Raw genomic sequence first — 27,888 nt, 5'->3', positions numbered from 1 at the left:
GAAGAACTCCAATTAATATGACAAAACAATAAACAGAAAATAAAAAGATTTTTGTAGAATTTGTCAAATATACGGGTTAAAAATAAACGTAATTGGGCATATTACTTTATTGGTTTTGAATTCATTTTCTTTTCATATGATAATTGCTTGCTAAAACAGACCTAAGTATTTCTTCTTCGTTAAAGGATCATAAAGGACTTTATACTAAAGGAAAGATGGTCAGAAAATTGTTCATTTTATATCTATTGTGTTGATTTTTTTGGTGATTTCTGAAATATTTGTCATTTATTTAAAGTTAATGAATAAAAAACTCATGTTTGTGATCAAATACATTTTTGCAGTTTATTTGTCTGTTTGCAGTTTCGTATAAAATAAAGATTCATATCTAGTCAGATACAAAAAGATTACAACATTTATTTACAACATACTCGTACAGCGTTCCTCAATAAAAGTCATAGAAGAATAGCAGAATATAGAGAAGAATAATAAAAGGAAAGATTCGTATAGAGGTTATGATTATGTGTGCTGTTACTGGACCTGAGATCCAGTTCGAGTGAAAATCAGCGGGCAAGGAAGCCGTCATTCGGCGGCTTCAATCTCCCGTGTGTAGTTTCAGTTTTCCGTAAGTGTGTATGGATAGTGTGTGTAGTTCAAAGATAGACAGATTATCAAGAGATAGAAGTCAAAAGATAGAAGGCAAAAGAGTGGATAGATATGCTGCAATATAGTCACATGGCGTATACGCAACGCACATCACGTATACGCATAGTTGGCTTCCGTAGTCGATTAGGCAGAGATGGATCCCATCTTAGTAGTGGTCGTAGTGCGCGTGGTACTGGCCATCGTCCTCGTGTCCGGCACCGGCACCGTAGTATCCACCGTGTCCGGCTCCGCCGTGGCTGGCGGCGGCCAGGGCGTTCAGATGCGCGGCACGGGCGTGCTGCACCTCGGCGGGCTCAACGGGCACTCCGTTGTGGATCACCGGAATGTGGATGGGGCCCTTGTGCGAGTAACCGCTGGCGTAGCTGCTGGCATGACTGCTGGCGTGACCGCCCTCCCAGCGACCGTCGTAGTGACCATCGTCCCAGGATCCATGGGAGGCACCACCATGCGCGGAAGCCTGCGACAGGGCGGCGTAGTGGGCGGCCTTAGCGTGCTGCACCTCGGGGGTATCAACGGGCACTCCGTTGTGAATCACCGGGACGTGGTAGCCGCCGTGCGAGATCGGTGCGATGGCGTGGCCGGAGCGGGCAGCAGCATGAGCGGCGAAGTGGGCGGCTTTGGCGTGCTGAACTTCAGGGGTCTCAACCGGGGCTCCATGGGCATGGGCCACCTGACCCAGGGCCTTGGCATGGGCAGCGTAGTGCTCGGCCTTGGCGGCTTGCACATCGGGGGTATCTACTGGCACTCCTCCGTGGGTGAGCGGGACATGGGCAGCCTGTCCGTAGGCCCAGCCGCCACCGTAGATCGATCGCTTGTACAGATGGTGGCCGGCGTTGTGGGCGGCAGCGGCATGAGCAGCGGCGTGGGCGGCCTTGGCGTGCTGCACCTCGGGAGTATCAACGGGCACTCCTCCGTGGGTCAGCACCGGGATGTGGATGGGTCCGTGGGCATGGGCATGAGCGTAAGGCACATAGGCGGCGTGGGCGGTGGCATAGAGGGGGGCATGCACCTGAGGAGCCTTGGGAAGGTTGGTGCCTACGGCGTTGAAGCCGTGATGGGGATCGGCGGTGTACGACACGGACTGGATATGACCATGCCCGTCCACGTAGGAGTAGGAGCCCTGCGTGGTGCCATCGTGACCACGGGTCTCGTGCTTCTGTGAGTTGGGATCGGCGTAGCCGTACGAGTACGTGTGGCTGTGGGGGTCCAGGTGCTGGTACTGTGTGGAGACGGCTCCATGCCAGGAGGCGGACACTGTCGAGACGAGCAGCGCGGCGGCAATCAGCTTTAAATGAGAGTTTAATATTGGATATATTATTTTTGTATTAATGGATATTAGATTTATTTATGTTATAATTATTATGTTTGAGAACTGAACCGTTAAGCTCCATTAAATCATTTGATATTATATCATGACTGGGTGATTACCATAGGAGTAATGGTAGAGACAGCTCCTCTTTAATCGTCTTTAATCGCCAGTGACACTCAATAGCCCCACTAGCCTTACTGGCCTGCTCCGGTAACCTAATTACAGACATTTCGCTTTTCTTCCATTGCTTGCTGCAACATTTTTACTCTCGCTTTCCATAGCTGCCACTGCCACTGCCCGACATCGAAAGACACATCTTTCCACTTTCCCAATGCTTTTCTTCGAGTCTTCGAGTGCTCTGAAGCGCAACCGTTTGATTCGATTCCGAGATACTCGTTTCGGCCAATTCGCAGATATTACCGCATGTGGCGCGATTATGTAGGATATTATGTGTTAGGGGGGGGGGAGCATGTGGATGGGTGTGGAAAAGCGGTTAAATAAACTGTCGGACATGCAACATGTCAACGGCTTATCAACGGGATTTCGCACACAGCATTTGATGGCAGCTGATGGTTTTCTGGGTGGTTTGCTTAGCATGACGTGCTGGGAATGTCTGACATTCGGACATACGGACACGGACAGTCTGTAATTGACTCTTATATGGCATGAAGGATACATTTGGCCAAGACCACAGGTGGCATTTCGAATGAATTTCGAGTTTGAATGAATAGAATAGAGGTGGCAAACGAAAAATAACAGGCATAACAATTCTCAAATTAATACCAATTTAAATCTGGCCAGAAACATTTTAAAACGAGTTCAAAGAATAAAAGCACCTATTTGAATTGTTGTTTTTGGGTTCTGATAATACATATTCATAAATCTTGGCAGATATTGGCAATTGTTTGGAATTTTAAAGAAGAAACTTTAAATGGCACAAAAATGGTAAGAATATCTGAATTGTTTGAATTTATTGCTATTTGTAGAAGAAGTTTATTTGCCAAATAAAGCCTTTTTATAAGCTTTTTTAAATTATGTTTGCTTTCTATTTATTATATGATAATTTTATAATAATTCTACATACTATAATGCCATAATTTAGGAAAACTTTCACAATGAATCCTTTGCATTTACTGCTATCCTTTATATCCTTTTTGGCGCATACTTACAAATGGCTTCATCTTTGTTGGTTGATCACACTATTGAGCTTCGAAAGGAGTTTGGGGAAAACACTGGGGATTTAAACGGAAAACTAACTACACACGACACGACACTAGCACTGGTCGCTGGACGCTGGTTGAACCTCCTAGAACCACGACTAGGACTGTTAACGAACTGTGCTGACTGCTGGCTGGTGGCCCTAATATATACCGCCCGAGATCGCCGATCCCCGATGTCGAAGCCGGAGACTGGAGCAGCAGAGACAGAAGCTGAAGAAACGGCAGCAACATTGGCAACTCCACCAGCAACAACAACCAGAGCAACGAGAGCACAGGCAGAACAATGCGCTACAAGAGTAATCGAATTACAACGTTAATCGCGGCTCGAAGCGGGTTTTAGCCAAAGCCGAAGTGTATAAGCCACAATTCAAACCGAAGCCGAGGAATGTGTATCAATCGTAAAGAGAGCGCAGTTGGTGTTGCTGTTGCAGTCTGTTGCTGGTGTTGCATTGGCAACATGTTGCCAGTTCACTTGAGGTGTGTGCGTTCGATTACTTCCTCCGCTGCGTTTGTCAAAGCAAAAAAAATAGCTACCATGACCTTGCTTTCGATCTTCAAGATACTTTTATTGCTGGCCGCGTAATTCGATTTTTACTTAAGCTTCCGAGCTGTGAACAATTAGCAGTCATTATTTGGGGCTTGGGATTAGTCTTGTTTTGAGGGGGCGATCTTATCGGTCAGTGCCTTTCCAAAAAAGCGAAACTAAAAAAAAGGAAAAGGAAAAGCTGCCCAAAAGTGCCCCGCCCCAGACCTGCTGCGATCAAATTAAAAAATTCTATCGAGTACCAAGCGAGCCGAGCTTGCAACATGCCACCATAACGAAATGTGAGCCGCAAAAGTGAGCAGCTAAATATCGAAAAGCGGCTGAATGGCTGGCTTTCTGGCCAATTTCTGGGCGTATGCCTCTTTAATCATTGAACTGCATCGGAAAAACGAAACGAAAAGTTTGCAAATTAAAAAAAGGAAAAACAAGAGCACGGCCCAAAGAAGCCAGCGGAAAAATCGAAAAAGACAAAAGAAAAATTGAGTTTCTATCCACTTTTGGCCACTGCCCCTGTTGCCACATGCTGCAGCATTTCTTTGCTGTTCGCCAATCTTGATGTTGCACTTACACACTTATTGTTTACTGCTGCTGCTGCTGCTTGCCACACAGATACAGATACATCGCCCAAAACGGTTCCATAATGAGTGCACTCCGACTGCCTTTGATTATTTGCATTCGATAAGCGCCATCGTTGGAGTCGGAGTTGCTGTTGCATGTGTGGCATTTGTTGCATGTGGCACTGCCACAATCCACACATTTGTATCGGCAACTTAATTTGCCTCGCTTGCCGCCAATTTATTTTGAATAAACCAAATGCAAAATTGGCTCTTTGAACTCACCCTCTCACAGTTCCTACACAGTCAATTTTATTTTATATATAATTGTATATAAAATAATAATAAAAAATATTAATAATATAGATTTTAAAAAAGTGAGAACATAAAAAAAAATTAATGAATTTTTTGCGAAAATAAAAATATTTGGTTCGTTTCGTTGGTGTTGCGTGTAGGCCTTGGATCCGAACCTTGGCCTAAGGTGACGAATTCTTTACCATTTCGACTGCGGATTTCTTTCTCCCACTTTTCTTTCTAGTTGTTTTTGTAATTTTCTTAGTTATTACCCTGTAAACGTTTGTATGATCTATTGAAAGAATGCAGAATTTAAATACAATAGCCTTTGCACCATTTTTTTTGTACATGCATGTGTTGCGGGCGGGCGATTGTTTTGGGGCGTGTTTGACATTTTTGTGGAATGCGCCACATTATAAATTATATTCCCGGTGCCACTTTTGTTTTCATTTTATTAGCCCGACCCACTGTCGACAGCTGTGGGCTGGCTTTCTGGCTCTCTGGCTTACTGGCTTGCTGAATGCCTAGCTGACTGGCTCAAGTGCAATCCACACATTTGTGAGGCGATCACCTTCAGCCAGTCTCCCTCCAGCTCCATTTTGCGAACTATAATTACTGCTGCGCTACAAGCTCGGGTGTCGGGCATATAAATTCTGATTTCTATCTGAACGGGTATTAACTAATTAGCTAGTAATAACACCTATTATGAAATCAGAATCAATTTATCTAAATGCGTTGCCAATCGATTTAAAGTGTACGTGGTATATGCATTAAAAATTCTCCGAGCCAATATTTTTGTTTTTATTACTCGGTTTTACGAGTTAAGTTGTTTCAAATGGCGTTCTTAATTCTTTCATAAACTATCGCCATAACATAATCATAAAATATAACGCATACGCCAGGATGACTCACTCCGAAGCCCGAAAGAATTATTAAGAGTGCTTGCCACTTGGGCTGACTCATTGTTTGTGTGGCACGTTCCAATGCCAAACTGTCTTTGGGGCTACGACTATTTAAAACTGTTTTTCCGTTACCTCTGAAGAGCCCCTTCAAAGTTGGGGATTTGTAGATATGTCTAAACAATTGAAACCTGGCAACAATTGTTCGAGAATGCCTCAGGTGGGCGTAGGCCGGCCAGAACCTCCTCTGTGGTTGTTTGTTGATTTTTATCCGCTTGCATATACGACAATGTATGCAAATCGAGGTGACTGCCTGCCCAGATTCTCTATTCAGATTCTTTTAGTTTTTGATAAATTGCCTGGCTTTGCAATGTTGTGCTTTAATTGCTGTTATTTACTGTTAGAGGGCAGGAAAGGCAAATTTGCATCTGCAGTGCAATTACACCTTCGCAGGGCAGGTGTGACGACGTCCAATGGAACACATTTCTAAATCATGTTCAATTAATTGAACTAGCTGTTAAACAACATAATTAAAATGGATACCAGGCAAATGCAGCCTGGTCTCGATGTGGGGTTGGCAATTAATGGTGATTAATATTTAATATTCTGCCTGCAAGACAATAAAATTCTTCTTGGTGTGACGCAACGGAGGGGAAAAAACTGGCTTGGTTTGGCCAATCGCAATCGCAATCGGAATTAGCATGGCAACACCATCGACGATGCCTTCTAACCTGATCACGCATCACTGAGCCATTGGACAGTGGAACTAAAACAGTTTTTATAGCCTTTTTAATTTTGATTGAAAGTACTTATATGGTGATAAAGAATTTGCTTTTTAAAGAAAAGAGTTACCAAGGTATTCCACTACAGGATCCAACGAAAACTGGCAACGATATGGATATGGTTAGAATCTTCACACTACATTTACAGTACTTATAAATTATTGGATAAAGATCGAAAAGAAATAGAACCCAACATTACAAAAGGAAGTTCCACTTAAAGAATATTATCAGAGATTTGAAATGTTAAAGAGATTTACCTTCTTTTGCAGAAGTATAAAAGCCTCAAGATAGACCCCTTCCTAAGACCTTTTTTTTATCGCTAATTTTCATCACCCCAGCCCATTGTATAATTTTGGCATTGAAATTCTTCAGACAGTCGGTTTGGCTATAACTCGCTGGCCATTCGGGCAGTCTGCTCCGTTTTGACCAGCGATGCAGTGAAGCGATGAGTGACTTTTGGCCAAGCGGATGCAATCGGCGCGCTCGCGGGTGTAACAGCCCTCTTGGGAATGGCTAATTGAAGGCGATAGAGCAATAGCAATTCTTAATGGGATTCTGATTTTTTTTTGTAAGGTTTTCTTTGCTGAACTTTTTGTTCTTACACAAACTGTTGCTTCAAATATTTGCGGTGAATTAAAAATGTTAATTGCTTTGCCAGTTGTTAGCCATAAGACAAATAAGTTTATGGTGCGGGAAACACTTCCTATCTACAAGGTGTGTCCATCTATTCTTTTAGAACTTGGATCAACTATATATTTTATTAAATACATATTTAAAATATTAATATTTTTTGGCCTAAAAAAAAATTGTATATTCAAAAATAATTTCCAATGTTTAACTTCTAAAACATTCTTAGGAACAAGCACCCTGTTCTCTTTCATTCAAGAATTAATTCAATGCGCTAAGCGTGCAGAGCTAAAATAAATCATTAAAATTTATGAATTTAATTGGCTTCAATTATTGCCATAGATAAAATGTAAAGCAAACTGCAAAAGGCAGCTACCATCGAATCGGGCTCTAATCGAATCCGATTGAATGGCCAGCCATGATCAATCGGCCGAGCAAGATCAGGGGGCACTCTTGCTGGATTTGGGCTTGAATGTCTTCAAGTGGAGTGGCTGGCCAACAATTCAATTCAATTTCATTCCATCAACGGGGGCCACCCTAACGTGAAATTACGGCCAACGAAAATTATGGCCAGGGAGCCCGGGTGGAAACCATATCATTAGGGCGTAGTTGGCAAATGTTCGGCGGTAGAGTACTGTATCTGTGTGCCTCAAAGTATCTGTATCTGTATCTGGTTTGTCACATAGCCAGCTAATTGGCAGAACGCTGGTGGGGTTAACCAACCCAGAGTTGCGGGCGTAGCCGGCAGAAAATTAAATTGCAAATTTCTCAGATCGCAGCGCGAATGGAAAATGATTGATTGGAAACGGGCAGAGCGAATGTGGATTGGTTTTTCAGTTTTGGACTGGGGGATTGGGCTTTGGGATGCCGCTGGGAGTCGAGAACTGGGTGCAGTTACCCGGCGTGGGAGGGTTCTCAGCGGTATCCGCCAGCCACCATCCTCCATCTACTATGGGTTACTTGCGATCTAATGGCCCAGTTGCAAACTGGCCAGCATAACAGTGTTTCAGGCTGCATCCAGCTATGAGCAATTTGACACGCCACAAACTAGTTTTTGTTCACTTGCAACACATCTGTGCCGGCAGCAGCGAGTGGTTAGTCCGCCAACTGTGTGTGTGGCAGGTTGCCTGCGGAACCCCACCCACCGGATTCTTCTGGCTGACAAAAACACACACGTGTCCTGCCCCAAAATGTCGCACAATCACGAAGGCCCGCGATTTGATATTTCCATTTGCTAACAAGTGAAATCCGCCGCATGACAGTCATCGTCATCATGCCGCAATCCCGCAATACCGCTATCCGCCACGAAATCCGCCACACGCTCAAAATCGAGACCCCAGCATGACCATAAAGTGCACCCGAGCGAATGGACCCCTGCCGTTAAAGCTCACCCCCAACCAAACGCGAAAAATATGGAGCCAGACATGACAATCTGGAGTAGAGGCTAAAGCACATGCATAAAACGAGACCTTAAAAGTCCAAACTGACCACCCAACTGGCGGATACGTGCGATGTCAGCCGGGTGAAAATAAAGTTGGCCAACAAAGTAAACAACTGCCTGAACGGCTAGCCGGGAAGTTTGTTGTTAACTAGGCATTAAAGGCAACTGCCATAAAGTTTTAGGATGAGGAGTCAACTACCTGGACATATATTCTTTATTCCTCCAAAAAGAAGTCATAAAGAGAAAGATTATAAAAACTTAAAGCCAAGAATAGGAAAGCTGTAATTTATTGCGAGTCCTTGGTCATATCAAAGTGAGCTTAGGAGCTCTAAGACCCAATATATCAAATCGAGCTCATCCCTGGAAACTGTCTCACGTAACAAAACCCAAATTATGTTTAGTGACACCTCTCCATTATTCATGGGCGGGGCACTTGTGGGGGACGTAGGAAAGTGATAGTCTAATGCTGACCCCTGGCATTATCATCGATTCGATTCCCCCGATTCCCCGATTCCAGGGGGGCTTTTATCCATCTGTCAAATCCCAGATCTGACAGCCGCATGTCTTACTTTCAAATCTCCGAAAACGAATGCTTTTTCGGGCTTTCTGATGAGATGTCAACCGAATAGCAACAAAAACAAAAAACGAAACAAAGTAACAAAGGTCAGGTTCGGTGTCACAAGAACGAAACTTTTCAATTGATTGATCGGGTCGGTTTCAAGGCTAATTAGCTTGGCGGAAAAGTGAGCTGAAAAAAGTCTCGGGAAAAAGTCTCGGGAGCTTGGGATGGAAGTTTCAAAGCAACCGGCTCTGACACTGCCATGAACTGCAGCAAATTGGCTACCAAACACCTAAGTTCATGACATTGAAAGGATGAAAACTAATTAAGCTAACTCGCAAAGGCATGTCCCGAGCAAGGTGCAAAGGTAAACTACAAAGGGCCACCGCAGAATGGCTATGGCAGAGAAAACAAGAAAGGAAAGCTAACTTCGGGCGGAGCCGAAGTTTATATACCCTTGCAGTTAAAACCGGATATATATCGCAAACATCGGATATAGTTGGCCGATCCTTATGGGAATAGGAATATATACTCCAATTTATTACAATACAAAATCTAAAAAAAGTCCCAAGCTTCTATCTTCAAAAATACGAAAGTTGATATTTCTACCAAATACCATTTCCGATCGTTCAGTTATATGGCAGCTATAGGATATAGTCGGCCGATCCTAATGAAATTTGGTAGGTTGGATCAACTGACCAAAAATAGAGTCTGTACTAAATTCCAGCTTTCTATCTTCAAAAACACGAAAGTTGGGTCATTTCCGATCGTTCAGTTATATGACAGCTATAGGATATAGTCGGCCGATCCTTATGAAATTTGGCATGTCGTATTATTTTGCCAAAAATAGCTCTCACCTAAAATTTGAACTCTCTAACTCTAAAAATACCAAAGTTATACCATTTCCGATCAATCAGTTATATGGCAGCTATAGGATATAGTCGGCCGATCCGGGCCGTTCCGACTTATATACTGCGTGCAAAGGAAAGAAGGGTGTGTGCAAAGTTTCAAGACGATAGCTTTAAAACTGAGAGACTAGTTTGCGTAGAAACAGACAGACGGACAGACGGACAGACGGACAGACGGACAGACGGACAGACGGACATGCTCATATCAACTCAGGAGGTGATCCTGATCAAGAATATATATACTTTATAGGGTCGGAGATGTCTCCTTCACTGCGTTGCACACTTTTGGACAAAATTATAATACCCTCTGCAAGGGTATAAAAATAAAGGACTGAAGAACTTTGATATTCCTGGTAATTGCAAAACAAAGTCTCCCGCTAATTGTCTGTCGGACTAATTAGCCGGCAATCGCTTTGCATAATCCGCTGGTGCGGCAATCGATTAGCCCAATCACTGGACGATACTTAGTGTTGGCACAGCGAGCGTGAAAGTCTGTCAGAAAGAAAAATTAAATTGCCAATGCAATCGAAACAAATCAAATGGAATTAAGCCGATTCGAGTGCAGGCGGGGCGTATTTCAACACGTCAACCACATCACTGACAAGTGTGTGGCAAATTGCAGCCAACAACCGCCGCAACCACAATTACCCGACCCGGTGAGCCACACAGGGCGCATGCGTGTTCGGCCACCGCTGCGTATACGCAATCTCAGGGACACCGCCAAAATACATGAAAAAATCTTGTAAACCAGTCTTGCAGTTTCCCGCTTAACGGGAATTCGTGTGTAGGCCAATAATTGAAAGTCAATGCCAAGTGCGTGAGAAATAAGTGTGCGTTTATGTCTAGCAAAAATCACTAAAACCAAAACTAGGCAGAGATCAATGAAATCTTAGACCCAGATTGCTCAATTTTTTGGCTATCTGGGAATGCTCATGCCATGCAATAACTAACTTTAATTGGCCACTAGTCCTTAGCGGTTCATTTCTCTTAAGCTCCGAATTAGTTAACCGACACATTTTCATATCAATTTCCTAAGCCGGGCTTTTTGCAATTTAGCCAAAGACAGCACTACAGGCAGCAACAGCATTAGCCACTTGAAGTCGGCATGCAAAACAATATAAAGCATATCAAATGCCAGACAGCAAACACCTTCGCGCATGCGCAACACTTGTGCGGCTCTTGGGAGCGCCAGACGCAGGCGGGTGGTCTGCCCGGGTCTGGTCTAGCCTGGCCAAGTCTGGCCTAGGCCTGGCCTGGCCTGGAACCAGCAGCAACAACTACATCGAAATGTGCAGGCGCCGCAATCTCAAATGCCGGCAAAGTGCAAAGTCACGGATGAATGAGCCCCAGTCGGAGTTGGAACTTTGCTTCAGCGATTCGTTTTAATTGATTTTGTTTTGGCTGCGGGAACAGTGCTCACCCAACGCACTCCGCCCCCTGATTACACACTAAAAAAAATTAAATACAAATTTTAAATTATTTTCTTTTTTTTTTTACCAACGCAAGAGATTTTCTTAGATTTAGAAAGTGTGGAAATGAGACATCAATTTTATTTGATTTAAGGATGTATATTTTATTAGCTATCCCACAAACTTATCATATTCTCTAAATATAAGATTTTCTTGTCTCTTATTCCTGTTTTTAAAGACTTTTTAATTTATTAAAGCTTTTATATTAATTATAATAAATCTTAAGCCCCGAAATATCTTAAATACCCTACCATCCTATTCCAAAGTAGGATATATTACACATAATAAACCCAATAAATACAACACATCATACACATACATATTTGTATGGATATAAATAAAAAACTTATCAGCTCATAATTTTTTTTATTTTCCATTCAATTTTATTTCTTACAAGAGTATTTTTTCTGCATGCACATTTTTAATTTTACTGCAAACAAAATGCAAGCTTGGCCAACTAATTTTGGCTAAACATGATCTGGCCTGGCCAAAAGGAGTTGGCAAATATTTGCTGCCATTTCCCGAGTCCCCTAATTGTGTACACTATACGACGCTGTTGCTGTTGTTGTAATTGGCACGGTTGGTAATTCTTTTTTGGCTAATTTTCAAATACGAGCCATTCGGATATTGGATTTTCTTGCAGTTTTGTATTTTCATTTCCATTCGCGCGCCCCTTGCTGGCAGCGTTGTGTATTTTGTTTTTTTTTTCGCTGTTTATGCAATCAAAATTCTTACCGTTCCCGGGGCGATCAACTGCAAAAAAATAAATTTAAAAATAAAAAAAAATATAAACAAATAAGAGACAACAAACGGCGACAGCCTGAGCTCAAATGGCACTTGTGGGTGCAATTGTAATTATCCTAATTTATGTTGTGTGGTGGTCTGGTCGCTTTAATGCAGTTTTCGCTTTTGCGAATTCTAAAAAGCCGCTCAGATTTATTGCAAATTATCTCGCAGCCTGACAATGATCGATAGTGCAAAATTTATAGCCACCACGGCTATAGTCCCCTTTATGCTTTTTATGAAATTCCAGGCTCCATTGGCTGGCTTTCGGTTTCAGTCAAAACACGGGACTCTTTGGACGCTGACGGCTCGGTTTCGCAAATAATTAGACTAATAAATGAGACCGCAGTGCTGGTGGAAATGCATTAGTGAAATGGAAATGCACTAAACGAGAGCGAGGCAAAATTGATTGACCCGTGAAGTAATTAAAATGGCTATTTGCCACACACAGCTGCCATGAATATTGAAGAAGTCGTAAAGGGAATTTAAATAGGGAGCCACGAACCAAAGCCAAATTTAATTAATTAAAGGGCCAAATCAAAGTGGCCATAATGTTCAGTGAAGCAGGAAAATATATTTACATTTTTGTGGATAGCTTCTCTGACAATGGACACTCGCAGGTGTGGTCCGCCAATGAGAATGTAATTGAAATGTTCCCGTCAATCGACAACAAATAACGCCAACGATTGTAAGCCAACTCCAATGATTTATGATCTCTAGTGGGATTTAAATTAATAATAACAGCCGACTGTCCAATGGAGTTGTCAATACCCGATGAATTCAATTAGCATTTTTATTGTGACATGGACAACATACATTATAAGTGCATGGTGTCCACATGAGTGTGAATTATACGCGGGAAACACGCAATGACTGAAGTGTTTTGGCTTCATAGGCTTTGCCACAAAAGTCATCGGCTCTCGGCAAAAATAAAAAAAGTGAGACAAGTGAGTTCCCAGCCTGTCTCAGGACAGGTGAGTGCCCATGGGGCTTGAATCACCTCCATTAATGATCCATCGATCAATCGACAATTAGAGTCTCCCAGCAGCTGCGGCTGGTGAAAAGTTTGTATATCATCCCTCGGCCTCAAAAACAACTCAGAGCTCGGCGTACAACTCAGTGGAATACCCGGAGCGATAACCAGAAGCAGATGCATCACCGCCCAGCACCAACCAGCCGATGTGGTAAACGTGGCTAAATCGTTCTCCAGCTCAACTCTGAAATCAGTTCTAAACCTGCGCCTAAACGCAGCGGACTAAACGCTCCAAATACCATTTCAGTTTGGGTTTGAGTTTCAACAAGCAGATTCCTGGGATCCCTCAAAATTCAAACAGTGTCGAAGTCTGCTGGGACTGCAACTTTCAAGTGTGAGTTTTCAGTGAGTTTTTTTTTTTTGAATTTCGGGAAGGTATGGAGTTAAAGGTATTTCCTTGGGAGGATACATAAATACCTGCCCTTTCCTTGAAACACAATGATTTGCAAAAACAAAACTAGAGAAGTTTTTCTGTCTTAGGTTAGTCCCTGAATATTAATAATTATAGTTTTTACTAATGATATTTCAACTTATATTGTAAAGTACATTCATATATCATTATTTAAAATACCAGATTTCATTAAAAATTTCATTCATTTTTTAATCTCGTAAAACCTGTTCCATGGACCATAAATCAAAAGTACAAATTCTACGCCAAATCAATTAGAATGTATAGTATGTGTTCTAGTCACTAAAGTTAGACAATGAAGAGTTTAATTAATTTGGTGGCGACAACCTTTGTCAATATGTGGGGAGCCCCTCGAAACGTAATCAAAACCGAATATAGGCTGGGCTGGTTCAGGCTGAATTGAAACCCTCTGTATAGTATCTGCCTGCCTGAACTCGATTATTTATTATACATCAATTGATTGATTCACGATTCGTTCGTTTACCTCTCGCAAACCTGATGCGGCATCGGTGCTCGAATCTCTGTTTGTGTACCGCCACTGCCGCCGGCGGTAGCAGTGGCAGTAGGTCATTCGGCGACGATTTGGTCTTGAACCGCAGATCAAGTGAACACAAAAGCCAATTGAAATTAGAATCCATCGGAGCGTTGGGAAATTGCATAACATTTGCTCTTGTGTGGAGCAGAGGGGCAGAGTGCCTCGTACACGCACATGCAACACGGGTTGCAATGCAACAGAATTGCTGTGTGCTTTTGTGATGCGAGATTGATAAACAGACCTGCCGGATAATCTCGGTCATAGTCGCTAATTAAAAGGTTTAGGGGTAAAATTAGCATATGAGCCAAATGGCGATTTCCACCGATGACGGCCCTTGAACATAAACACATGCCCGGGGCGGAGCATCTCCCACATATTCGAGAGATATATGTTTGTACCTGTAGCTGTGCGTGTTCAGTGTCCATGAATGCGAAACTCATACATGACGTGAACAAAAGCCATCCCTCCAGCCACTCGAATTCCTCTCCTCCACTGCCGCGTCCTCCTCGGACTTCCCTAATGGCCATATGCAAAGCGAGACCGCTTAGAGGAGCATGGCGAGGTGCACGGATGGAGAGCCCAGGCACATTAGATGGCATCGCATGCCACCAATTACCCGCATAATCTTGTAATACTAACCCGGGCCGAAATTCCCGCACCCCGAACGCCCACACTCGATGGGCCAATTTGGGCTACAGTTACGCCTCGGAGAGCTTTAATTCCCTTTAAATAGTGTGCCAGATTACGCCCCTCGAAGCCCCGCCCGACCACGTGTGACTCGAGTAGTTAGTGGCACCCAATGACGCCATATCCATTACACTTCAATGACCAGGCTTAACGGCTGAGTTATGCGAGTCGCTGACAGGCCTTAAAGGGACGATTGCCAAATTGTCTCGAATGGAGCAGATTTATCTTGGTTTTTAATACCCAGTAATCTGAGAGGTTTTATGAACATCAGACCTAGACATAAAACATAAAACCTGATATAAATCACAAGAGTTTTCATGGGCACATTTAATACTTGTATTTGATTTGATGGAGGGTTTAAAATAATTGCACAGCTCCCGCTCTGGGAAAACAATCTGTCAAGAAACATATAATTTTTATTGAGCTTTCAACCTTCAAAATTTGCAATTAAATAGTATTGGTAAAAAAAAAATACAATTCGATTAAAACACCCGATCCAACATATATTATATATACTTACTTTGAGACGCACAATTTCAGACCTTCTTAAGAAAGTTCTTAAATTTAAGATGTTTATAAATCAATTCGGAATGTAATGAGCATCCTTCCGTCTATAGTTTATGGGCTTCCCATTATTGTGAAAAACTGAGCTTAGATTCCACCGACTAAACATAGGCTAGTAACCTCTGGACAGATGTCCGACATCGGGCGGTGCAATTGTTTTGTGAAATTAAATTAAATTGATTGAATTTAGACGCTGCTTGGACAGAGGTCAGTGCAGAGGAGCCCCTGGTACTGCTAGTCCAGTGATAATGACACTAATTTTGGCGGGTCATCTGAAAGATGTGCCTTTGTGTCGCCTTTGGCGCTGATTAACCAAACCAGAGGCACAAAGACGTATTAACGCATCGATTGAGGTTTATGGGTCAAATCAGGGCAGAAGATGCCATGTATTTCCTGCCTCGTTAGATCTTACTTGATGGGTATTTATGGTATTTTTGGATCTTGGATCAGATAAGAGACGGCAGCGATAACAACCCCCTGCTGATGTTGCCACAACAGTCGCATGTTGCTGGAGGCTATTTGTCGCTCAATTGTTTGTCGCGCGCCGTGATTGCGCATCCCAAGTTTCAGTTGCTTTCAGTTGGCAATGTGAGCGCGACTCGTCCGCTGCTCTCTGCCATCCAGTCCAGTCCAGCTCAGTCCATTCTCCGGTCCACGGATCTCCGATCTCCGGTCTCCGGCCCTCCATTCTCATTTTGGGTTACGTCCCGTTCGGTTCGCCAACTGCGTCGCGCAAAAAATTGCGTTTAATTAAAGTATAAAGGCCAGCGAGCTCCTCAATTACAGCCGCCCGTGGGATGAGTCGCCACAGCTACAGTCCCAGCCAGCTGAAGCTAGCGATGCCCTCGGTTCATGGCGCAGCAGCTCCTGGTCCGTCCAAGCTCGCGTCCTCATCTGCCAAGGATCGCGGCGTTAAGCTCGGTTTGGGGGTCAATCAGCGGACGGGTCGAGTGCAGTGGTGTCCTGGAATAACCTGTTGCAAACTGTTCTTGTTGCTTCCAGTGGTGATGCTGCCACTGACCCTGGTCCTCATCCTGATCATGCGCCTGGACGGGATGCTAGCGGCGCTGCAGCTCAGCGAGCAGCGAATGCGGGATCGTCAGGATTCCTCAGTGCCCGTCTATGCCAGCGACTTCGAGCCTGTAATGCCGGAGGGCAGTACCTACAACGAACTTCTTCAGGAGGAGTTCCTCCTGCCGCACACCAAGGAAGCTCAGCAAGAACGTCTGGCCGCAGAGCGCGCGCGAAGGTGTCAATCATTCAGATATGGTCAGGCAGAGACAATGGACCTGGAGGAGCGAAGCACCCTAATGAAGGATTCCCGTACCTCCTTCCTTCCACAGGGAATTCCACGCGAATGTCTTGGCGACGGCATTAACTTAGATATCAAGCCATTGGAGGGTGACCTCTACCAGCGCCAGAAGAAGCGTTACCAGGACAAGGCCCTCTATTGGCTGGAGCGGAGCAAACAGCGGGAACGCCGCGAGGCCGAACGCCAGTCCGACGAGAGTGCCCCGGAACAGGGTGTCCAGATGAACGAGGCCCTCGCCTCCCTTCAGAGCTTCTGGAACGAGGAGGGCACCCGGGAGGGCATCCGTTTAGCCCAGGCCAAGACCATGCAGCGCTACATGGACACCCATGTAGATCCATGCGTGGATTTCTACAAGTACGCCTGCGGAAACTGGGAGAAACTGCACCCGATTCCCAAGGACAAGGCCGGCTTTGACACATTTGAGATGCTACGCGAAAGCCTTGACCTGGTGTTGCGTAATCTCCTCGAAAAAAATGAGCCAAAGCACGCCTCAGTGTCGGAGCACCGGAAAAATCCGGTCCGCAACACGCTTTTTAAGCTCAACGAGCAAGGAGAGGTGGAGGAAGAGGCGGCTGGCGAGGTGGAAACAGACCAGGCAACCGCCTTGGATGCGGAGCGTTTGCGGAGGCACATTGTCAGCCGGAGGCGTCTCCTCAACCAGGTTCTAGTCCGCTACAAACGATTCTCCAATGGCGGCAAGACGAAACGGCTGATCGACACTCGCGACAAAACTAAGGAGGAGGAGGAGGCCCAGCATGGCCGACAAAAGGAGCGAACCGAGCCGGAGGAGCAACAGGCTACTAGCAACGAGCACGATGCTCAATTGAAGGCGAAGAACCTGTATCGCTCCTGTGTTAACAGCAAAGTCCTGTCCCAACGTGGTCTGGAGCCGTTGCACACTCTCATCCAGGACTTGGGCGGCTGGCCTGTGCTCGACCCCGACTGGAGTGACTCCAACTTCAACTGGCAGGTCCTGGCCGCCACTCTGCGGCGCTACAACAATGACATCCTTATCGTCCAATGGGTGGGGGCGGACATCAAGAACTCGGAGGAGAACATCGTGCAGTTCGACCAAACGGGCCTAGGTCTTCCCACCCGGGAGTACTTCCTCCAGCCGAGCAACAACAAGTACCTACTCGCCTACCAGCGCTACATGAGCGACGTGATGCACAAGATGGGTGCCACCAAGTCAGATGCCCAGCGGGTGGCCCACGAGCTGGTGTATTTTGAGACGCAGCTGGCAGGGATTACGGCACCGGCGGAACAGCGTCTAAATGTCACCAAGGTAGGTTTTTATTACATATTTGATTTTTTAGAGATGACTTTAATTATCTCCCGCTCCACAGCTTTATAAACGGATGACTCTCGACCAGCTGCAATCGTTAGTGCCAGATATCGAGTGGCGGGCCTATCTACAGAGCCTCCAGGATCGCGAGGTGAGCGGATCCGAGGAGGTGGTCATCTACGCGGTGGAGTACATGACCAAGCTGGTAGCCCTGCTCCAGGAGACGGAGCCGCGGACAGTGGCCAACTATATGATGTGGCGGTTTGTACGCCATCGCATCAATAACGTGGACGACCGGTTCGACGACATCAAGCAGAGCTTCTATCATGCCCTCTTTGGGCGGGAGGAGAGTCCGCAGCGGTGGAAGGTGTGCATCGCCCAGGTGAACACCAATATGGGTATGGCGGTGGGCTCAATGTTTGTAAGTCGGTACTTCGACAACAACAGCAAGCGGGACACTCTGCGGATGACCCACGACCTGCAGCAGGCCTTCCGGGACATCCTAAAGACCACCGACTGGCTGGACTTCACCACCAAGCAACTGGCCGAGGAGAAGGTCAACGCCATGTCCCTAAAAATCGGCTACCCTGACTTCATCCTCAATCCAACTGAGCTGAACAACAAGTATGCTGGAATCGAGATCCACCCGGACAAGTATTTTGAGAACACGCTGAACGTGCTGCTCCACACGGCCCGCACCGAGCAAGCCAAGTTGCACGAGCGGGTCAACAAAACAAACTGGCAGACGGCTCCGGCCATCGTTAATGCTTACTACAGCCGTAACAAGAACCAGATCATGTTCCCGGCCGGTATCCTTCAGCCGCCCTTCTACCACCGCTACTTTCCCAAGTCGCTGAACTTTGGCGGCATTGGTGTGGTCATAGGTCATGAGCTGACCCACGGGTTTGACGACAAGGGCAGGCTATTCGATCGGAACGGCAACATTCACAAGTGGTGGACGGACTCCTCAATCCGGGGCTTCGATGAACGTGCCCGGTGCATCATTGCTCAGTACAGCAACTACACGGTCGAGGAGGTGGGCATTGTCCTCAATGGCGAGAGTACCCAAGGTAGGAACAGCCTTCACATTAGGAATAGAGGTCCTGCACTAACACTCCCTGCATTTCAGGTGAAAACATAGCCGATAATGGGGGACTGAGACAAGCCTTCCACGCCTACAAGCGCTGGCTGAAGGATCACCCCAACGAGGTGCAGGACGAGATGTTACCCGGCCTGAATATGACGGGGCCGCAGCTGTTCTTCCTTAACTTTGGTCAGGTGTGGTGCGGAGCCATGCGGCCGGAGGCGATTCGAAACAAGCTGAACACGGCCATCCATAGCCCGGGCCGCTTCCGGGTGATTGGAACTTTGTCGAACTCCCACGACTTCGCTCGGGAGTTCAGGTGTGCGTTGGGCACGCCCATGAATCCCGCCAACAAGTGTAGCGTGTGGTAGCTGCAGCCTAAGCCTAAGAGTATTATTAATGAGACATACACCATGCAGTTCCAGACCAAAGACCAAGGCATGCCAGCTGGTGAGTATTTGTCGGGGAGTGCTCCAGCCTCCAGCCCCCCATCGAGTCTCTAATTGGAGCCGGGGGGTGGCTCGTTACTGCTGTTAGATGTTCTTGTTGTGCCAACATCGATTTAGCACTTCAATTGGGCGGCACTCACTCGGTTAATTAATGGTGATTTATGCCCAGCAGTTGTCTTGGGATGCCTTGGGATGAGGAGAAACTCCGTCAATTGTCTTTTCAATAAAATTGCAATTGATGCGTGGCTCTTGGTATTCAGAAAGGGGTTGGAGTGCAACACTATATACTATACAATAGGCATATCACTTATCTCATCCCGTCTATCCATTAACATTGCAGTTTTCAATTGACGGAATCAGCAGACTGGCTCTATCCGGAGATATGCCAAGGATCAAGTGGGCCAATAAACCCATAAGCCGCAAAGATAATGTGCCAAAAATTAACTTTCAAATCTATATATATTTTTTTAGCTATTAACTATTTATATTTGTAATTTGCAATAGTTTAGTTTTTGAATCCATTTTATGTTTGTGATAATTCTAATTAAAAGTGACACTAATGAAAAAAATTCGAAAAAAAAAACTATTATTGAGGGAGGAATTTTCTCAACACTGGAGCAGCTTTTGAAAGATTTCAGTTTGAAAACTTTTGAGTGGAATTTTTGGGGAAAATATGAGCATCAAGTCAGTTGGGAACGTGCGCTCGGCGACCAAAGAACCAAAAATCCGGGCACACATCGCGCTAGTGGGTGTTCCAAAAATATACGTATATATTTATATATACTCAATAAGAAATATCCGGAAAAACCAAAGTGTGGGGCATGAAATTGAACTTCAATAAATAAAGGCAATGCAGTTCTGTTGGCTTCCACTGGCATTCCTCTGGCTCGACCTGGTGGGGGGTCAGTATTATGGAGGTGGAGGCAATTCCTACGGTTCTCCCGCTGGTCAAGCTATTCGCTTGGGTGAGTGAAAGAGCTCAACGTGCTCATATCCAGAGCACTCCTCTCCCGAACTATTCGACTCAACACACAAAGCATGCAGGTCTTATCACTGACGACACCACCGATAGGATCCGGCAGACCTTCGAACACGCCATATCCGTGGTGAACAATGAGCTGGGAATCCCATTAGTGGGCGAGACGGAGCAGGTGGCCTACGGAAACTCCGTCCAGGCTTTTGGCCAATTGTGCCGCCTGATGCAGGTGAGTTGGCAAACAAAAATCAGACAAAGAAAGCTTTAAACACACATTCTCTGCAGAATGGAGTGGGTGCTGTTTTCGGGCCTTCTGCCAAGCATACAGCCTCCCATCTCCTCAATGTCTGTGACTCCAAGGACATTCCGTTCATCTACCCCCATCTCTCCTGGAGCGGCACACAAGCAGACGGCTTCAACCTGCATCCGAGTCCCGAGGATATTGCCCATGTCCTCTACGACATAATCAACGAGTTTCAGTGGTCCCGCTATATATTCTGCTACGAATCGGGTTTGCATAGTGAATGTTAAGACTCTTCATAGAGTACTTATTTCTAATATCCATAGCTGAGTACCTCAACATTTTGGATCACCTCATGAATCTGTATGGCATCAAGGGACCAGTCATTAAAGTAATGCGCTACGATCTGAATCTAAATGGCAACTACAAATCCGTGCTAAGACGCATCAGAAAATCGGAGGATAATCGGATTGTAGTAGTTGGTTCCACCGATGGAGTGGCGGAGCTGCTGCGCCAAGCCCAGCAGGTGGGTATTATGAATGAGGACTACACCTATGTCGTTGGCAACCTGGACCTGCATACCTTCGAACTGGAGGAGTACAGGTACAGCGAAGCCAATATAACTGGCATTAGGATGTTCTCACCCGACAAGGAGGAAGTGCGCGATCTAGTTGAGAAACTGCATCAGGAGCTAGGCGAAAGTGAGCCTGACGGTCAGGGTAGGGAGAAACTTTCTAAATACTACCCATAAAACAACATTTACTCCATATCTCTTTATTAAGGTTCTTCATCTATTACCATGGCCATGGCCCTAACCTACGATGCAGTTAGGGTCATAGCTGAGACAACCAAAAACCTTCCCTATGAACCTCAAATGCTCAACTGCTCCGATCGTCACGACAACGTTCAGCCTGATGGCTCTACTTTCAGAAACTTCATGAGATCGGTAAGTTACAAATATACAAACCTAAGACTTCATTAAAAACGCCACTTTCAGTCGGATATTAAGGAGAAAACCATAACTGGTCGCATCTACTTTAAAGAAAATGTGCGCAAGGGCTTTACCTTCGATGTGATAGAGTTGCAGACCACGGGATTGGTCAAGGTTGCTACTTGGGAGGAGGGCGAAAAATTCGAGTTCCAGCGACCACCCCAAGCGATTACCTATCACGACGTCGACGACGGATCTTTGGTTAATAAAACCTACAGGGTTTTAATCTCAGTGGCGGTTGGTACAGTAACTGAATTGATCTTTAATGGTAATTTAAGGCAATTTAAATCTTAATTAAAGACCAAGCCGTATGCCAGCATTGTGGAGAGTATCGACACACTTATTGGGAATGACCAGTATCAGGGCTACGGAGTGGACTTGATAAAAGAATTGGCCGATAAACTCGGATTTAACTTTACCTTTATCGATGGTGGCAATGATTATGGTTCCTTTAACAAGTCCACAAATACCACGACAGGAATGCTGAAGGAAATTGTCGAAGGGGTCTGTCTTTATTAAAATAAACTTGTGAATCCTTTTTTAGTGACTTTATTTCAGAGGGCCGATTTGGCCATCACGGATTTAACTATAACCGCAGAGCGGGAAGAGGTGATCGACTTTTCCATACCCTTTATGAATTTAGGTGGGTTTTTTCTCTTTATATATATTTTTTAAAGACAATTGTTAATATTTTCTTTTTAAAGGCATTGCTATTTTGTATGTGAAACCGCAGAAAGCGCCCCCTGCCCTATTCGCCTTCATGGAACCTTTCTCTTCTGAGGTTTGGCTTTACTTAGGCATTGCCTATGTTGGAGTCTCCCTGTGCTTCTTTATCCTGGGCCGGCTCTCGCCCACCGAATGGGACAATCCATATCCCTGCATAGATGAGCCCGAGGAACTGGAGAATCAGTTCACATTAAACAACTCTATATGGTTTACAACGGGCGCTTTACTTCAGCAAGGATCTGAGATTGCTCCAAAGTATGATTGCAAATATCCTTAAAAATTGTAGTCACATTATTGTCTTCTATTTTCCAGAGCTCTCAGCACGCGAACTATTTCTGCAATTTGGTGGTTCTTCACTCTGATTATGGTTTCATCCTACACAGCCAACTTGGCTGCCTTCTTGACCATTGAGAATCCAACCAGTCCCATTAACAGTGTCAAGGATTTGGCCGATAATGTGGACGATGTTCAGTATGGAGCCAAACGTACAGGGTCTACAAGAAATTTCTTTTTGGTAAACTTTGACTATTTTCTCTTTTTGTGATATTTTGCCTTTAACTTCTAAAATCCCCAAAAGACTTCAGAGGAACCAATCTACATAAAGATGAACGAATACATGTCCAATAACCCAGACATGCTGGTGGAAAATAATCAAGAGGGTGTGGAAAAGGTCAAGTCTGGCACAAAGTACGCCTTCCTCATGGAGTCCACCTCCATCGAATACAACATGGTGAGGGAGTGCAACCTGACCAAAGTGGGTGATGCTCTGGACGAGAAGGGCTACGGCATAGCCATGGTGAAGAGTAGGTATTCAGCGTAGCAACTGAGTTCTTTAAACTAATAGGCAACCCAACAGATTGGCCATATCGGGATAAATTCAACAACGCCCTGCTGGAGCTCCAGGAGCAGGGTGTACTGGCCAGATTGAAGAACAAATGGTGGAATGAAATTGGAGCTGGAGTCTGCAGCGTAAGTATCCTTTCTTAATGTGATAAGTATGGGTAACTTTAAAATATTCTTTTTCAGGCTAAAAGCGAAGATGACGGTCCTTCAGAACTGGCTATAGACAATCTTAGTGGAATCTATGCCGTCTTGATTGTTGGTACTATTTTTTCTATAGTCGTGTCTGTCCTGTGTTGGTGTTTCTTTGTCTTCAAAAAAGCCAGATTCTATGCGGTACAACTAATCATAAAGTCTTTAAATTAAAATTTGTAAAATATATTTAATTTTAGGTTCCTTTTTGCGGTGCCCTGGCTGAGGAATTCAAAATCGTCATCCGTTTCTCGGAGAACGAACGAGTCCTGAAGAGTGCCCAGTCCATTTATTCGCGCAGTCGGAATTCTTCCCAGTCCATCGAATCCCTTCAAACAGATTCCGAGGAGAATACGCCGTCAGGGGATTGATATTGAGTTATATTTTTGGATACTCAATTTTCTATTTCAAGTTTTCTCACAAAGCTCCAAAAAACTTTTACTCAAAAAATATTCAAAATTGACATTTTGGAAACATCTGTCAGTTGAGGATCTTCACTCGAAGTGTTCGGTATCTAGATCGGCGATATTTTCGTGGAGTCTCAATAGATATATCTATAAATATATGTAACAAATAAAAACTATTAAAAATGCTTGGAAAATATTCCATAAATATAGTTTTCATTGCCCTCATTAATTTTCACCTTATAAAGGCCCAATACGAGAGTTATGGGAGCTATAATAATTTTGAGAACATGGGAAGTGTCCCCATTGGTAAGTGAATTCCAAAAAAAACTCAAAACTCAAAAATATGTGTCGCGTGAAAAGTTTTCATTTCGCTCCAAAAACACTGTTTTCAACGGGCGATTTATTTTTAATTTCTCATAAAGAGAACAAGCTGTTCGTTCCATCAACGCCGAAAGCTCATAAAAGCCATTTTAGTATTTGTTTGTTTGTTTGGGTTTTCCGACTGAATGGGACGGCGATTGGGTCAAGTTGTTGTTTATAAACAAACCGGCAAGCGGCGAGCGACGAGCTATGGCAATGAATGAGTGCTCAGGGAGCAGAGAAATTTTCTCATTTCAGGCCTACTCACCGACCAGAATACGGAGCAAATGAACATAATCTTCGACCATGCCATAGATGTGGCTAACCAGGAGGTGGGCACCACATTGACATCCCTCAAGGCGGAGGTTAACTACGGCGATGCCTACCAGAGCTATGGGAGACTCTGCCAAATGCTTGAGGTGGGTGTTCCAATAAATGTAAACAAATTTTAATGTGTTGTCTAGGTCTCTGATTTATTGATAGACTGTGTATGTTTAGTTCTCAATTAATGACCTCTTCGGCTCGTTGCCAAAAGTGAATAGTACACATGAACATTTTGTTTATTTTCTTGCATTGTTAAGACCGGCATAGCTGGGGTCTTTGGACCGTCCTCACGCCACTCTGCCCTCCACTTGATGTCCATCTGCGACGCCATGGATATTCCCCATATATACTCCTACATGAGCGATTACGCCGAGGGCTTCAACCTCCACCCACATCCCGCTGACTTGGCCAAGGCCCTGCACAGTCTCATCACGGAATTCAACTGGAGCCGCTTTATTTTCCTCTACGAGTCGGGTAATACTCCAAAAAAGCCAACTCATTAGTTAATAATTCCTGTACATCGCTTGCAGCTGATTACCTCAAAATCCTTAACGAGCTGACGACTTTGTTCGGCATGAATGGTCCTGTGGTCACGGTCCTGCGGTACGACATGCAGTTGAATGGAAACTACAAGCAGGTCCTCCGGCGTGTGCGCAAGTCACAGGATAATCGAATTGTGGTGGTCGGATCCAGCGACACGATGCCCGAATTCCTGAACCAAGCCCAGCAGGTTGGCATCATCAACGAGGACTACAAGTTCATCATTGGCAACCTGGACTTTCATTCCTTCGATTTGGAGGAGTACAAGTACAGTGAGGCCAATATAACAGGGCTGCGGCTGTTTTCCCCCGAGAAGATGGCCGTGAAAGAGCTTCTTATGAAGTTGGGCTATCCCACTGACCAGGATGAGTTTCGAAATGGTGGGTCAATATCTCTAATCCCTTAATTTCCTTTTAATATTATGTATGTGATCAGGTTCCTGTCCCATCACCGTCGAAATGGCTCTAACCTATGATGCTGTTCAACTGTTTGCTGAGACCCTGAAAAACCTTCCCTTTAAGCCGATTTCTCAGAACTGCTCCCAGCGCACCGAAAGTGTCCGGGACGATGGTTCATCCTTTAAAAACTACATGCGAACTGTAAGTAACTGGGATGAAAGTCAAATTTATATTTTGAATCAAATATTTGTCTCCATCCAGCTACGTCTCTCGGAACACCTACTCACAGGACCCATCTACTTCGAGGGGAATGTCCGCAAGGGCTACCACTTGGATGTAATCGAGCTGCAGCCCTCGGGCATTGTGAAGGTTGGCACCTGGGATGAGAATCGCGGCTACAGACCCCAGCGACTGGCCCCCACCACCTCCCAGTTCGATGGCCAGGACAATTCGCTGGCCAATAAGACTTTCATTGTTTTGCTATCAGTGCCGGTTGGTACCAATCTCAAACAAAATTGCCCCTAATAATATAACCCCTGATTATATTGGATAATGTTATCCAATTCCAGAACAAACCATATGCCCAACTGGTGGAAAGCTACAAGCAACTGGAGGGCAACAACCAGTACGAAGGCTATGGCGTGGATCTCATCAAGGAACTGGCCGATAAGCTGGGCTTTAACTTCACCTTTGTAAATGGCGGCAATGATTATGGAAACTTCAATAAGACCTCCAATGAATCCACTGGCATGTTGAGAGAAATTATGATGGGGGTAAGTTACTTACAAATTACAGATTACTGATTATATCCAATAATAACCATTTTTTCCTTCAGCGAGCCGATTTGGCTGTTACGGACTTAACCATCACGGCAGAGCGGGAACAAGCCATAGATTTCTCCATTCCCTTCATGAACTTGGGTAAATTTGTAAGATTTTTTCGGTTTTAAAATTTGTATTGTATAGATATTTCTAGGCATTGCCATTCTCTACTTGAAGCCCCAGAAAGCCACACCAGAACTCTTCACTTTCATGGATCCGTTTTCCGAAGAGGTTTGGATATTCCTGGGATTTTCCTTTTTGGGCGTATCCTTGAGCTTCTTTATATTGGGTCGTCTGTCACCCAGTGAGTGGGATAACCCGTATCCGTGTATCGAAGAGCCCGAAGAGCTGGAAAATCAATTCACGATTGGGAACTCCATCTGGTTTACCACCGGAGCCCTGCTCCAACAGGGCTCGGAAATCGGACCAAAGTATATTGAAATATTGGTAGAATTTAGAACCTGGAACTAAAGATGTATTTTATAGAGCTCTGTCAACCCGCACTGTGGCCACTTTCTGGTGGTTCTTCACTCTGATTGTGGTATCCTCGTACACTGCCAATTTAGCCGCTTTCTTGACTATCGAGAAGCCTCAAAGTTTAATCAACAGTGTCGAAGATCTAGCGAATAATAAGGATGGTGTGGTTTATGGCGCCAAGAAAACAGGATCTACCAGGACTTTCTTTTTGGTAACATTCGAGCATTGCTTATCCTATTAAACTTTGTTTAAAATACATATTTAACTTTCAGACAACTGAGGATGAGCGCTACAAGAGAATGAACCAGTTTATGTTGCAGCATCCGGAGCATCTCACACAGGACAACATGGAGGGAGTGAATCGAGTCAAGTCAAGTACCCACTATGCCTTTCTAATGGAGTCCACTTCCATCGAGTACAACACCAAACGCGAGTGCAATCTCAAGAAGATTGGCGATGCTCTGGATGAGAAGTGCTATGGAATAGCCATGCGAAAGAGTATATAGTTCACAAACCCTCACACATCAGATAGTCATGACTATACATATAAATCTTTTAGATTGGCCCCATCGCAACAAGTTCAATAATGCCCTGCTGGAGCTGCAGGAGCAAGGAGTTCTAGAGAAAATGAAGAACAAGTGGTGGAACGAGGTGGGCACCGGAATCTGCGCTACAAAGGAGGAGGCCCCCGATGCCACGCCTCTCGATATGAACAATTTGGAGGGCGTGTTCTTTGTGCTCCTTGTGGGCAGTTGCCTGGCTTTACTTTACGGAATCGTAAGCTGGGCCTTCTTTGTGATGAAGAAAGCCCACCATTACCGGGTATGAAATTTTAATATTTCTTGTTTAAAACTCTATTTACAGAGTCTGATTTATGTCCTTCTAGGTTCCAGTGAAGGAAGCTCTTAAGGAGGAGTTCCAGTTCATAGTCGACTTCAATAACTATATCCGTGTGCTAAAGAACTCTGCTTCCATCTACTCGCGCAGCCGTCAGTCTTCCATGTCGGTGGCTTCCATGGCCCAGGAAGACAGCTAACTTTTAGTAGATGTTAAAATTTTATTACAAAAAAATGGAATGCTTGTTGAGGATCGTCATGTTATATAGTCACTGAGATAAAATAATACAAAATAATAAAAGATCTTGATGTTTGAATAAAATAAAGCTTTCAACAAATAATAAGATAT

At 44.7% G+C, this 27,888-nt stretch overlaps 3 protein-coding genes and 1 long non-coding RNA gene across 8 annotated transcripts; 2 read left to right on the top strand and 2 right to left on the bottom strand.

Annotated features, from left to right (window-relative positions):
- Positions 1-316: 316 nt before the first annotated feature.
- On the bottom strand, positions 317-3,321 carry Cpr92F (cuticular protein 92F). Its single transcript, XM_017246826.2, has 2 exons — positions 3,142-3,321; positions 317-1,948 (listed from the first exon to the last, which is right to left on the bottom strand). The coding sequence occupies exons 1-2, from the start codon at positions 3,151-3,153 to the stop codon at positions 809-811; spliced, it is 1,152 nt and encodes a 383-aa protein (XP_017102315.2). The 5' UTR covers positions 3,154-3,321; the 3' UTR covers positions 317-808.
- An 8,641-nt stretch (positions 3,322-11,962) lies between these two features.
- Positions 11,963-12,395, bottom strand: LOC138926543 (uncharacterized). Its single transcript, XR_011443096.1, has 2 exons — positions 12,081-12,395; positions 11,963-12,022 (listed from the first exon to the last, which is right to left on the bottom strand). It is a non-coding gene; the product is annotated as an uncharacterized lncRNA (long non-coding RNA).
- A 269-nt stretch (positions 12,396-12,664) lies between these two features.
- Nep4 (Neprilysin 4) lies at positions 12,665-19,972 on the top strand. 5 transcript variants are annotated; one of them, XM_070281038.1, is made up of 6 exons: positions 12,665-12,999; positions 13,088-13,430; positions 16,283-17,877; positions 17,939-18,947; positions 19,007-19,411; positions 19,751-19,972. In XM_070281038.1, coding segments are annotated over exons 2-5 (2,931 nt in total). In that variant the 5' UTR covers positions 12,665-12,999; positions 13,088-13,429; the 3' UTR covers positions 19,333-19,411; positions 19,751-19,972. The 5 variants fall into 5 exon arrangements, with proteins under 5 accessions (XP_070137139.1, XP_070137140.1, XP_070137137.1 ...); XM_070281039.1 differs by having other exon boundaries at positions 12,665-13,026; positions 13,088-13,419; XM_070281036.1 differs by having other exon boundaries at positions 12,665-13,026.
- A 134-nt stretch (positions 19,973-20,106) lies between these two features.
- LOC108128764 (Glutamate receptor IID) lies at positions 20,107-27,887 on the top strand. Its single transcript, XM_070282033.1, has 27 exons — positions 20,107-20,375; positions 20,455-20,615; positions 20,672-20,897; positions 20,954-21,346; positions 21,410-21,573; positions 21,625-21,855; positions 21,919-22,122; positions 22,177-22,261; positions 22,323-22,599; positions 22,657-22,858; positions 22,922-23,147; positions 23,201-23,313; positions 23,371-23,520; positions 23,577-23,741; positions 23,963-24,089; positions 24,402-24,562; positions 24,725-24,941; positions 24,998-25,387; positions 25,443-25,606; positions 25,667-25,897; positions 25,975-26,178; positions 26,241-26,325; positions 26,381-26,657; positions 26,713-26,914; positions 26,976-27,201; positions 27,263-27,525; positions 27,590-27,887. The coding sequence occupies exons 1-27, from the start codon at positions 20,261-20,263 to the stop codon at positions 27,737-27,739; spliced, it is 5,409 nt and encodes a 1,802-aa protein (XP_070138134.1). The 5' UTR covers positions 20,107-20,260; the 3' UTR covers positions 27,740-27,887.
- Position 27,888: the final 1 nt, after the last annotated feature.

Source organism: Drosophila bipectinata, chromosome 3R (assembly GCF_030179905.1).
Source record: "Drosophila bipectinata strain 14024-0381.07 chromosome 3R, DbipHiC1v2, whole genome shotgun sequence".
Lineage (NCBI taxonomy): Eukaryota > Metazoa > Arthropoda > Insecta > Diptera > Drosophilidae > Drosophila > Drosophila bipectinata.
The sequence above is the reverse complement of the archived record's forward strand: the minus strand, read 5'-3'. Positions and strand labels throughout refer to the sequence as shown.

Coding starts and splice junctions, on each gene's coding strand:
- Nep4 (XM_017246755.3), top strand. CDS start 16,078: ATGAGTCGCCACAGCTACAGTCCCAGCCAGCTGAAGCTAGCGATGCCC. Junction 17,878..17,938: donor AGCGTCTAAATGTCACCAAG/GTAGGTTTTTAT, acceptor CCCGCTCCACAG/CTTTATAAACGGATGACTCT. Junction 18,948..19,006: donor CAATGGCGAGAGTACCCAAG/GTAGGAACAGCC, acceptor CCTGCATTTCAG/GTGAAAACATAGCCGATAAT.
- LOC108128764 (XM_070282033.1), top strand. CDS start 20,261: ATGCAGTTCTGTTGGCTTCCACTGGCATTCCTCTGGCTCGACCTGGTG. Junction 20,376..20,454: donor TGGTCAAGCTATTCGCTTGG/GTGAGTGAAAGA, acceptor CAAAGCATGCAG/GTCTTATCACTGACGACACC. Junction 23,314..23,370: donor TTGGAGCTGGAGTCTGCAGC/GTAAGTATCCTT, acceptor ATTCTTTTTCAG/GCTAAAAGCGAAGATGACGG.